The sequence below is a fragment of the Bombina bombina genome, chromosome 4, assembly GCF_027579735.1.
Source record: "Bombina bombina isolate aBomBom1 chromosome 4, aBomBom1.pri, whole genome shotgun sequence".
NCBI lineage: Eukaryota > Metazoa > Chordata > Amphibia > Anura > Bombinatoridae > Bombina > Bombina bombina.
In genome coordinates, this window is record NC_069502.1 from 134,383,377 (window position 1) to 134,396,271 (window position 12,895).

Below are 12,895 nucleotides of genomic sequence, written 5' to 3' on the forward strand. Positions count from 1 at the left end.
ACTAGGCAACGCTTTTTAATACAATGGAAATCAATCCGATGTTGATACCTGACACAACATATCCTCTCATATATTACCACTTAATAGGATTGAACATTAGCAGAATACAATAAATCATCATCATTTTTTGGGAATAACATTTTTTATGTTCTATATGCTCTAATGCTTTTTTCTTTCAATTTCTTTCAGATCATAAAAGCCATTTCTAAAGGTTTTGAAAGTGACCTATTTCTTCACTACATCTTCATGGACAATGAATTTGATCTTCCAACAGGATCAGGTCTTCAGCTGCAGGTCTCACTTTCAGGAATTGTAGCTCCAGGGACAAAGGCTGGTATGAGAGTTGCATCAAAAAATGTAAGTTATAAAAGATTTCATACTTTGTTTAAAATACAGCATTTTACTATAAACTTGTTTATAAATTCTGGGATGTACATGTTTAAATAGAGACATAAAAGTGTAAAAAGAAAATTCTCTAAGTGTTAGAGCATTTTATTATTGCGCTATTGCTTGTGTGCATCCATGTGCTTAACAACCACAAAGGGATTAAACACATACTGTAGTTAAAGTCAGCTCCAGAGCAGCAATGCACTTATGGAAGCTAGCTAAAAACACTGAGTGAGCCAATGACAAAAATGCATATATGTGTAGTCACCAATAACCAGCTAACTGATGTATGCTTTTCAACAAATGATACCAAAAGAACAAGCTAAATTTAAAAATATAAGTAAACTGAAATGTTTATTAAACTGCATGAACCATGAAAGTTTAATTTGTACTTTCATTGTTCCTTTCATTTACCCAATTACAGTATACTGGCAATGTATGGGTGAAATTTATAAAGCTGCAAGAGTCAGCTTTATATAGTTTTGGTGCAGGCACACATAAGTGAGCCTGCAGTCAATAGTTAAGAAGCAGCGTGCTGCACGCCAGCTCTCAGGTGGCGGACTAAAATCATCCCAGACTATTCAACCGGGGTGATTGACAGCGTCTGCTGGCTCACGATTGGCCGTGCCCTAGCAAGGGGCAGCATTGCACTTGCAGCTGCTGGTGCAATGATTAATGTGGGCAGCATATTGCTGCCCGCTAGCCACAATGTCAGGTTCACAGGAGCGGCCTTGTCCGCCCGCTGCTTCTTAAATGTCGGTCTAAATGTTGCATTTTAAAATAGATTTGTTAATGAAAAATAACACTATGATTTTTTTTTTTTTTTAAATTAACTTAAAATCTCTAATTTATGAAGTATATAAGCTATACCTGGATTTCATTTTATCAACTCTTCTTCTACATTTTACAGTTGTAACTAAGCATTGGTTCAATTAATATAACAAGTATGCCATATTTTGGCTTTTTATCTGTCTTGTGCAAATTAAATGATATATATGAATTACAAATATTTAATTGCATATTTTTCTCCACAGATACAAGCAGAACTATCTATGAAGCCAGCAGTCGCTGTGGAATTTGTTACAAAATTAGGCATTCACATTCCTGAATTTTCCAGACATGCAGTACAGATGAATACCAATATTTACCATGAATCTGGATTTGAAGCACGCATTTCAGTAAAGCAAGGACAGTTCAAGTTTTCAATTCCAGCACCATCTGAGCCAACCAAGCTACTAAGCATTAAGTAGGTTGACAAATTCAAATTTGGTTTAGATTCTGATAAATAAAAACACATCATTACTTTTTTTTTCTTGAAAGGTTCATTAAAATCTGGGGAATTTTATAGATCATGTGAGACGCTACTTTGTTATTTTCCGATAAGTTAAATTTTCTTTTAGGGTTCTATGTACGAAGCAGTGAGAGCTGCCCCAGAACCCTTGCGGCGCAGGTTTGCATATGAGAGCCTGCTTACCGCAATGTAAGAAGCAGCGATCATTAGACCGCTGCTTCTTACACCCTATGCCACCTCTGAGGTGGCAAGGTAGAAACACAGAGAGTTTGCTCGCTCTCTGTGATTGACAGCCCCTTCATTCGCGCGATCGGTTGCGTGAATCAAGGGGCGAGCATTACACACTGCGATGAGTGTGTAATGATACATACGGGCCAGTGGACGAATAGATCCGCTGCCTGTATGTAGCAAAGGCGGGTGGGCGGACAGCTTCTTAGTACATGGGTTGTTGTTAGGACATTGACATTTAAGTGACACAAAATGAGTTCTTTTTTTATTGTTTTTAAAGCAACGAACTTAGCCTGATATTCCCATCAAAAACAGAAGTTATGCCATCCATTATGGAAAACAGAGAAGAACGATCATCTTGCAGACCTCTGTTTACAGGTTTAGTTTCCTGTACAAATATTGGATATTCAAATGCAGGTTCAATTGAAGGAGCTCCACGCTTCCCATTAACTGGACAGTCAAGGTATTTCAAAAATGATCTCTCATTATTGATCATAGAATTAAATAATTAAAAATATACAATGTTGTCTAACGTATAAATTCTATATTTTGTTATGTTTCTTAAACAAATAAAAATAAATATACATATGCTATAAAGGTTAATTGGCAAACCTGTGTACCTGTTCAAAACTCAAGGTTGTAGATTCTTATAGGGATATCTGTACATTCCATACTTCTTAAGTCAGTAAATATACTAATTAAAGGGAGAGTAAAGTCATAATTAGACATTCATGTTTCAGACAGAACATACAATTTTAAACAACTTTCCAATTTACTTATATTATTTAATTTGCTTTCTGTTATTGCTTTCTGTTATCTTTTGCTCAGGAGCAGCAAAGAACATATGTTCTGGCTACTGATTGGTGGCTGCATATTTATACCGATTGTCATTGGCTCACTCATGTGTTCAGTTAAAAACCAGTAGTGCACTGCTGCTCCTTCAACAAATGATACCAAGAGAATGAAGAAAATTTGATTATAGAAGGAAACTGGAAAGCTGTTTAAAATTGTATGTTCTACCTAAATCATGAAAGAAAAAATTTGGGTTTCATGTCGCTTTAAACTAGGTTTGTACTAGCTATTATTGATCAGCTGAAAATGTTCAATTGATACCCAATACCTGTGCTTTGGTACATCAAGTGTCTTTGGGATAAAATCATATACTATTTTATAGTATTCATGGTTATTGCTTTACTATTTTTAATGTTATTGTGTTCTGGAGTAACATGAAAATCTATATAGATATAATGACAGGTAATTTAAGATAACAAATTAAGCACAGAATAGTTAAGTACACATCTTAATTCTACCATCTTTAATAGAGTTATCTTTAATAGTAGAAATAGTTTAAAGTGAAGGTCAATTTTCATGTGAAAGTGCCCGGTTTAAAAAAAAAACTATTTAAAACAGGGGGGACTTTCATTCATGAAAATTGACATTACACCATACTTTAAAAATACTTACTTTGTTCTTCTGAATCGCCCAATCGCCGTTCTGAAAAGATGCCCCGCCTACCCAGCAATGACGAAACCGGTAAACTCCAATCACGGCATTGCCTCAGGAAATGATTCCTCCGGGGGGGGAAGCCGTGATTGGAGGATGCCAATCGGGCTGGTGAAGCACTGGAGCGGCTTCAAAAAGAAAAGATAAGTATATTTTAGGAAAACAACTGAAATGTCAATTTTGATGAATGAAAGTGCCCTTGTTTTTAATAGTTTTTTTGTTTTTTTTTAAACGGGCACTTTCACATGAAAATTGACTTTCACTTTAATATTAAATATTTATATATGTGTTTAATAACCATTTCATGTAAATAAGCCAATAAAGTAATTTACTTCACTTACACCTCTTTAAAACATTTTGCAACCTAGCTTTCTTTTAGTAGTAGTTTTCATTACTTACATACACGTGATCTGATTTTTGGAAATTATTATTATTATGAAATAAGATTATTATTATTATTATGAAATAAGATCTCTTTCTTATTATGTCTAAGATTTGAGGTGGAGATTCGGCCAACTGGAGAAGTTCAAGAGTATTCCGTGACTGCAAGTTATAATCTTGTTAAGGAAGAGGATGATTTGATTGACACACTGAAATTTTCTGCTCAAGCAGAAGGCAAGTCATTTTTATTTCTAAAGTCTTATTGAGTGCTTATATTTGATGTATAGTATACAAATTAAACTTTTTTTCTTTTCTTTTTCTTTTTTTAAGGAACAAAGACATGTGAAGCATCACTGACCACAAAATATAACAGAAACAAGATTATTTTAACAAGTGATGTTAAAATCCCAGGTTTTGATATTGACTTTGGTCTCAGTATGAAAGTTAAAGACGAATCAATGGATTCCAAGAAGTCATATGATGTTGTTGTAGATTTTAACAACCAACAGGTTTCAGAACTAACACTAACAGGAAAAATAAGGTAATCATTTTTATAATTATACCTGTTAGTTGGTTAGATAATTTTCTGTTGATCTGTTTTGCCATTTATTGATACATAATTATTAATCATATTTAATTATAATTAATCTTTATTCTTTTTTTTTCAGATCTGATCCAAAAAGTGAATTCTCATTGAGTACTGTGCTTTCAATTCCAAGATTACATACAGAAGCAGTGACAGACGTATCTGTTCAGTATTTACTGAGAGCATTTAAAATGCAGTTGCAATCTTCTGCCACAATATGTGCATTGTCTGGTTCACAGAGTGCAGTATTTACATATGGTAGGTTCCTTCATGAACATCTGCACACAATCAGTAGAGATATCAATTGTATTCAACTTATTATGCAGCAATATGCAAAACAATATTGTTTGTCATACACTTTGATAAACATTATACATGTCTGGGGCATGACTAAATGATCTTAAAGGATCTTAAAGTAATATTTTAAAGGGACATAATACTTATATGCTAAATCACTTGTAAGTGATGGAGCAAAACTGTAAAAAGCTGACAGAAAAACATCACCTGAACATCTCTATGTTAAAAAGGAAGATATTTTACCTCACAATTGCCTCATCTCACCAGAGTAAGTGCTGTGTAAAAAGGTATAATTCAGTTACTGTCCAGCTGTAGGTAAAAAAAAAGGAAGACATGAACAGCAGCCAATCAGCATCAGCAGTGCTGAGGTCATGAACTGTTTTACTGTGATCTCATTAGATTTCATAGTAAACTTCCTTAAACTGAATAGAGAAATAACATGAGTGTGCATGAGGCACCCTCCCTTGCTGGTCCCAGGACAGGCATATTGATTTGCTGCTTAAAGTCCTTTACAATGGGGTGTGAATATTTTTAGGTAAAATGTTTTTCTTTTTTGCATAGAGATGTTCAGGTGATATTTTCTAGCCAGCTTTTTACAGTTATGCTGCATCACTTTCAAATGTTTCAACATTTGGGTATCATGTCCCTTTATGGTAGTTTAATGCCGTTCAAATTAGAATATTTTATTCCTGTAAAAATATCTGTTGAAAACTATAGGCCAAGGGGTGCGCTAACTGCACTCAAAGTAAAAAAAATTGCATGATGCCAACTGCGCTAACCCTTGTCTATTAAATGAGATTTACCATTGACTTGTAATATTAAGTTATTTCTTATTGCATCCTGCACTATCACTAGCGCCACTTTTTTAATCTGACCATATGTGTTTAAAGCCAAAAAGGGTTACACTCATAGTAATTTTCATGCACCAGGCCTACTGCAAAGCTGTTCCCACACAGGATATAGCTTGTGATTAGTGGCTATGTGCATATGCTGCTTCTTATTGGATCACTGTCATATCCTGTTCGGGAGCAGCAAATGAGCAATATATATTTATTAGATATGTATATTTAAATCAGGTTAGATACAAACTCTTTGTCATTTAAGATTTAATAGTTCATTACAAACAAAGAGGCAATTAATCTGTCCCTAAACACAAATGATGTATTCAGAATGACAGAGCCATGGAAAAAAGACAACTTGAGAAATATTTTGCTAGCAACAAATTACATAATACTTTGTAGAGCCAGTTGCATAACTTTATATATATATATATATATATCTTACCGTGAAATGTACTTATTTATATGGAATTTCTGGATATTTTAATAAATATTTTGTATTTACAAAATAAAAAAGCAAATTATATAGAGGCAAAGTTACTTTGGTTTTACTTAATGGAAGGTTTAATGTCTTCTGTTTGTAGACAATGAAAAGGTAGAGTTAGAATGGAGCACAACTGCGAACTCAAACCTGAAAAAGATCATTTCAAAATTACCAGATGTCAGTTTCTCTGAGTTTGCCGATTATCCGGAATCTCTAAAGAACTATGCCAATGACGTGCTGGACCACAAAGTTGCTCAAACCGACATGACACTAAGACATATTGTTTCACAATCATTAGTGGTATGTTTTTGCTTATTTTCATTTGTTTTCACCAATTGATTTAAAAATGAAAAAAAAAAATCAACATTTTTTTTATTAATTGTAAAGGCACAATAAATTAACGTTTCCATCAGCCAGTAATGATTGTATTGTGAAATCAAAAACAAAAATCTACATGTGTAATAGATGTTAAAAAGCATTTAAAAATAAATCTGCATTATTCTGCACCTTATGGACATCCCCCAATTATAAAGCCTGTTGAGTGTTGTGTTCTCATCTCATTAATGTGGCTGATATAAATTATTTCCTGAAGATATCAACCAATCACTTTGCAGCACATAAGAAGGTCAGGGTTCCGCATCTCATAGAATGAATTCCAGCTTCTTTGAAAGAAGTGGAGGAAAAAATAAAATTGAATGGCTTAAATTACAGGAAAACATGAAAAATAAATCTTGAAAGTGTATTGCAAACTTTTATCATAGTGTGTAATAAAACATTTTATAGGAAATTGCACTCTAAGTTTAATGTCCATTTAAATTAATTGTTTTATAGTTATAAAAACATGTATGATGAGTACCATGTCTAATTTCTTTGTAGGCTAGCAACAACTGGGTCCAAAAGGCATCTAAAGATATGCCTTATGCCAATACTCTTCATAAGAAACTGATTGCATTAAAAGAACTAAACTTTCAGGAAATGGGACTTCCACCATTCCCAGAACAATTATACTTAAACAGGTAAACACATTAAACAATAGCCTTATGCACCATTTTGTCTTCTTTATATATACAGTATATACACTACATATATACAATGTAAATATATATTTATTTATGTATACACACACATTTAAACAAGTTTTCTTTTTCTTTTTTTAGCGATGGAAGGGTCAGTTATCTTTTTAACAAGGACAGTATAATTATCAATGTGCCATTACCATATGGAGGAAAATCTTCAGAACAACTTAGGGTACCAAGAACTGTAAAATCCCCTTCAGTAAACCTCCAGGCAATGGGATTAAGTATTCCATCCCAGGAGTTTAATGTTCCGTCATTCACAATTCCAGAATATTACCAACTGAAGGTTCCATTAATTGGTGTTTTGGAACTCTCATCCAATGTAAAAAGCAATTACTACAACTGGTCTGCATCATATACAGGTGGAAACACTACAATTGACGCTTACACTTTTATCACTAAGTATGAAATGAAAGCAGAATCTATTCTGGATGTTTTATCCTACAAAATTGATGGTATGTCCATTATTGTTTGTTTGTTTTTTAAGATCAGTTGTTTCAGTTAAAATGTATTTTCTGCTTACCACTTTATTATATTTTAAAATAAAATTTTAACCATTATATATATATATATATATATATATATATATATATATATATATATATATATATATATAGAAAGTGAAAATTGTAGAAAGCACTCACTGGACTGTAGACAGCAGTTCAAATCAAAAGTTTATTGTGACGTTTCGGGACCAACAGCGTCCCTTCCTCTGACCGGTCCCGAAACGTCACAATAAACTTTTGATTTGAACTGCTGTCTACAGTCCAGTGAGTGCTTTCTACAATTTTCACTTTCTACATACCTGGCTACAGCACCCTGGCAAGTTGTAGTGTGTTGGTGAGAGTGCATATACTACAAAACATTTCTACCTATATATATATATATATATATATATATATATATATATATATATATATATATATAATTTTTTTTATTTTGTTATTCTGTACATTTTTCTACTTGTTTATTTACTACAATGATCCCAAATATAATAGTTAATTGTTTCTATAAACCTAAAGAGTTACTTTATTTATTTTTTTATTTTTTTTTCCTTAGGTAATGCACTTACAACATATGAACCAGAAAAATCATTATCTTTGTCATACGAAGCATCTCTGTATCATAGTCTATTGGAGACAAGTGTCAGACTAAGAGAAACATATAACTTCAATAGCAATCAGATTTTGAAAGAAACCTATGCTTTAAATGCTAAGAGCATACTAGGATTAGAAAGCTCTGTAGCTTCAACATGTTCTCTCTCAAAAAATGATAAGTTTATAGTCTTAGAATGCAATATTAATGGAAGATCTAATTTGGCATCAATGTTTGCAAACTTCGATTATACGGCAATTAGCAATTTAAACCATGATTTCTCCCAAGAATGGGCAGAATTTAACTTTAACTTGGATTCATCGATTCTGCAGGCAACAAATAAATTATCAATTGTGGAAAACACAATCACATCAACAACAAATGTGCAAAATGGTGCTCTCACAAACACATGGACACTAGATTATGGAAATGGGCAAGACACATTTAAATCTGTCACTAATGGAGATTTCTACAACCTGGTTGTGTTGAACAAATATGAAATTACATTATCTAAACAAAAAGCAGCTATTCGTTCAGAATATCAGGCTGATTATAAGCGCCATCGATTTTACACTTTACTTTCTGGATCACTGGATTCCCTTGGTTTAGAACTGAATGCTGATGTAAATCTTAACAATCAGGCAAACAGAGCTGCTCACAAAGGAACTCTGACAATCAACCAAGATGGTTTATCCACAAGTGCAACAACAAATGTAAATTATAACCCCTTGACACTGGAAAATGAATTTAATGCTGCTATTGGATCAATGGGAGCAGCAATGAAAATGACAGCAAATGGACGCTACAGAGAAAACAATGCAAGATTTACTATTGACAGCAAAGCAGCCTTAAGTGAACTTTCTTTTGGTAGTGTGTATCAATTTAACCTTTTTGACATTGATAGCAAAAATGTTCTCTACTTTAAAGTTAGTAAGGAAGGATTGAAGTTTTCTAATAACTGGATGGGGTCATTTGAGCAAATTAAATTGGAGAATAACAATGAGTTAAGCATTGTTTCATCAGTTATTATGTTTACCTCTAAATTTAAAAATACGTTAGATTCTGACAAATCCTACAATCAGAATTTTGAACTACAGATACAACCATATATTCTGACAGCTCTGCTTAACAACGAATTCCAATATGGACCACTTGAACTAACAAATAAGGGTCAACTGCAACTTGAACCATTAAAAATGAATCTAGATGGCAATATGAAAGGCGCCTTTAACAAAGATGAGATAAAACATTCCTACACTATCTCTTATGGTGATCTCACAGCAAATCTGAAAAGTGACACAGTTGCAAGCATCCAAGGTACTGCTCACTCTCACAGAATGAATATGGAAATTGCTGGACTTTCTGCATCATTTAGAAGCAACACAAACTGTGAATCTAAATCCATGCGCTTGTCAAATGTATTTCGTTCAGTTATAGCTCCATTTACTTTGACTATTGATTCTCATACTACTGGAGATGGAAGGCTGATGTTTTTGGGAGAACACACTGGACAGCTTTACAACAAAATTATTCTAAAGGCTGAGCCTCTGGCATTTAATTTAGACCACGACTATAGGGGATCCACTGGCCATTCAGTTGGAGCAGGAAACACTCATAATACATTAGTAGATTACAAAGTGAATATACTATTCACACCTTCAGAACAGAAAAGTCTATTAAAGCTAAAAAGCCAGCTGAACCAGAACATATATACTCAAGAATTTAATGCCTATAATAATCCTGTGAGTATTGGCATAGAACTGAGTGGACAAACATTAGCAGATCTCTCTATGCTGGACAGACAAATTAATCTACCTTTTGTAAAATTTAATCCGATTGATGCTTTAAATCTCAGAGAAAGTGTGGGTAGTCCTCAAGAATTTGGTATTTCTGGATATGTCAGGTATGACAAAAATGAAGATATGCACATCATTAATCTGCCATTTATTGAAAGTCTGCCATTGTATTTTGAAAAAGTAAGGAGTTCTTTATTAACATCTTTGCAAGCTTTGCAAACTTCCCTAAAAGATATAAATATTGACCAATATGTAAGTAAATATCGAAGAAGTTTAGATAAACTTCCCCAAAGGATGAATGACTATATGAACAGCTTAGAGTTAGAGAGAAACATAAATGAAGCAAAAGAAAAAGTAGCATCCATAGCTAAGAGATTTAGAATTAGTGCTGAAGAACTTCAAATTGAAATTGAAAAGTATTTCAGAGAAGCTCTTATTAACTTGCAAAATTATGTAGACAAATTGGAAAATGCCATCAGGGAAAATTACAATCTTGAAAAACTGAAGAAAGTCATTGAAGTGTTCATTCACAAATGTCTTGAACAAGTGAAATATTTGGATGAGCAATATAAATTCCGTGTGAAGACTGTTCAAATGATCCAAGACCTGAAAAACTTTGTGGAAGGGTTTAATCTTAATGATGTAGAAAAAAGTTTAGCAGCTTGGATTAAAAATGTTGATGACACATACCAAATCAAGGCTAAATTGCGTAATGTTTTAGAAAAACTCCAGTCTTTAATTGAAAGATTTGATATTGGCCAAATAGCCGAGACAATGAAGGCACAATTAGATAAAATAGATATAAATGAGTACACAGAATATCTTAAAAATCTGATGCCAGTTCAAAAAATCAATTTCATAATTGAGCAAATACAAAATATTATTGTCACACTGCTACAGGAATATGATGTTAATGAGAAGATCAATGTTATTGTTGACAAATTCCAAGTCTTTGTTGCAGAATATGGGATTAACAGAAAAATTCAGAGACTTATAGAAGATTTTATTCAGCTTCTTAATCAGCAGAAAGTTAAAGAAACAATACAAACTATAGCAGACATGCTAAATGATGTGGATATAAAGATGCATTTCAATAAAATACTTAAATTAGTTGAAAATGCAATCAAGCAGGTCAGAGACTATGATTACAAAACTCTTGTTGATGACATCAATAATTATCTAGATATTGCTATAAAGAAGATGAAATCATTCAACTACGAGCAGTTTGTAAATGAAATTAATGATGGGTTAAGAGAAGTAACTACTACAATTAATAATCGAATGAGAGAACTTGAATTGCCACAGAAAGCTGAAGCTCTAAAGCAATACCTACAAAATGTAAGAAAAGTATTTGAAGATTATTTTATTCAGTTAAGAGACACAAAATTTTCTTCAGTTGTGCAATGGTATCAGGATTTGATGAGCTCAACTGTATTAAATGATTTTAAATCCAGAACAAAGGAGATGCTTGAAGATGCCAGAGATAGAATATATTCTATGGATATAAAGAAAGAATGTCATAGATATTTGCAGCAGGCAAGCCAACTTTATAATCGTATAATCACATGTTTTATTGAACAATGGAATATTGCTGCTGAGAAAAATGACTAATTTTGCAGTGGAAAACAATATCAAAGAGTGGGCTGAAAAAGTAAAATTGTTCGTTGAAGAAGGATTTGTAGTTCCAGAAATTAAATTAGTATTTATTACTGTTCCTTCTTTTGAATTTAGCCTTCGTGCTTTCAGACAGGCAACCTTTAAAACAGTTGCTTTCATTGTACCATTTACTGATTTGTACGTAGAATCTGTTGAGTTCAATTTTAGAAGACTAAGAGAAATTAACATCCCAACAAGATTTGTTACTCCAGAATTTACTATATTAAATACTTACAAAGTCCCTTCATATACAATCGATTTGAATGAGATTAAACTACAAATTGTAAGAACAATTGATCAGATACTTTCAAGTGACTTTGAGTTGCCGTCTCCAAAGGTTTACTTCAAAGACTTAACCATGAGTGACATGGTAATTCCAACATTTTCATTTCCAGAAGTCTACATTCCAAATATGCAAATACCTGAATTACAAATTCCTACATTAAACCTAAAAGATTACCAGTTTGCTGATATTCGGATACCAGATTTTCAACTTCCAAAAATTCCACACACAGTAGCTATTCCAACATTTGGAAAGTTTTCCAGTTCTTTCAAGGTGAACTCACCATTTTTTACAATGAAAACATTAGCAGAAGTTCAAAATACCACAATTTCTGAAAGCAACCCTGAATTTTATGCTTCACTTTCAGCAGAAACTACATCACAGATAGAAGCGTTGGTATTCACCCTTGTAGCAGATGCCCGTGCTTCTGCACCACTGGTGGAACAACTGATTTTAAAGGAGTCAGTGGTAGCATCAAGCAAGTATGCTAAGTTTGATCATAACACTGAAATGACGTTTACTGGAGAAAACATTCAAATCAAAGCTGAAACTATAGCCACTTTACACACTGACAAAAATTCAGCAGAATTCCATAATGACATCATCATAAAGTTACAGAAAAAGATTACAGCTGACATAAATACCAAATATTCTCACAAACTGAATATTCCACAATTTGATATTTCAAGCCAGATTGAACTTCAGAATGAAATTGATTCTTTAGTGGAAGCTGGAAGGATTTTATTTACTTCTACCAGCAAAGGAAACTGGAAGTGGTCATGTCCTGCATTTTCAGATGAAGGTATCCATCAAGGAAACCTAAAGTTCACTTTAAGAGGTGGTTCCATTGATCTTTCAGGTTCAAATAAGGTAACTGATAAATATTTTAAAATGGATCAAAGCATAAAGTATAACTCAGTCTTGTTAAACAATGCAAACATCGAAATAATGTCAAAAGTTGAGTCTCCTTATGTTGGAAACAGTATTGCCTCT

General features: G+C 33.0%; 1 protein-coding gene across 1 annotated transcript in view; it reads left to right on the forward strand.

Annotated features, from left to right (window-relative positions):
- Window positions 1-12,895, forward strand: part of APOB (apolipoprotein B) — a 37,794-nt gene that overhangs the window by 16,362 nt on the left and 8,537 nt on the right. The window contains 11 exon segments of the mRNA XM_053709638.1: window positions 190-357; window positions 1,422-1,633; window positions 2,187-2,369; window positions 3,903-4,024; window positions 4,121-4,331; window positions 4,459-4,634; window positions 6,097-6,296; window positions 6,873-7,012; window positions 7,154-7,527; window positions 8,132-11,559; window positions 11,561-12,895. Coding sequence (XP_053565613.1) covers window positions 190-357; window positions 1,422-1,633; window positions 2,187-2,369; window positions 3,903-4,024; window positions 4,121-4,331; window positions 4,459-4,634; window positions 6,097-6,296; window positions 6,873-7,012; window positions 7,154-7,527; window positions 8,132-11,559; window positions 11,561-12,895 — 6,549 coding nt within the window.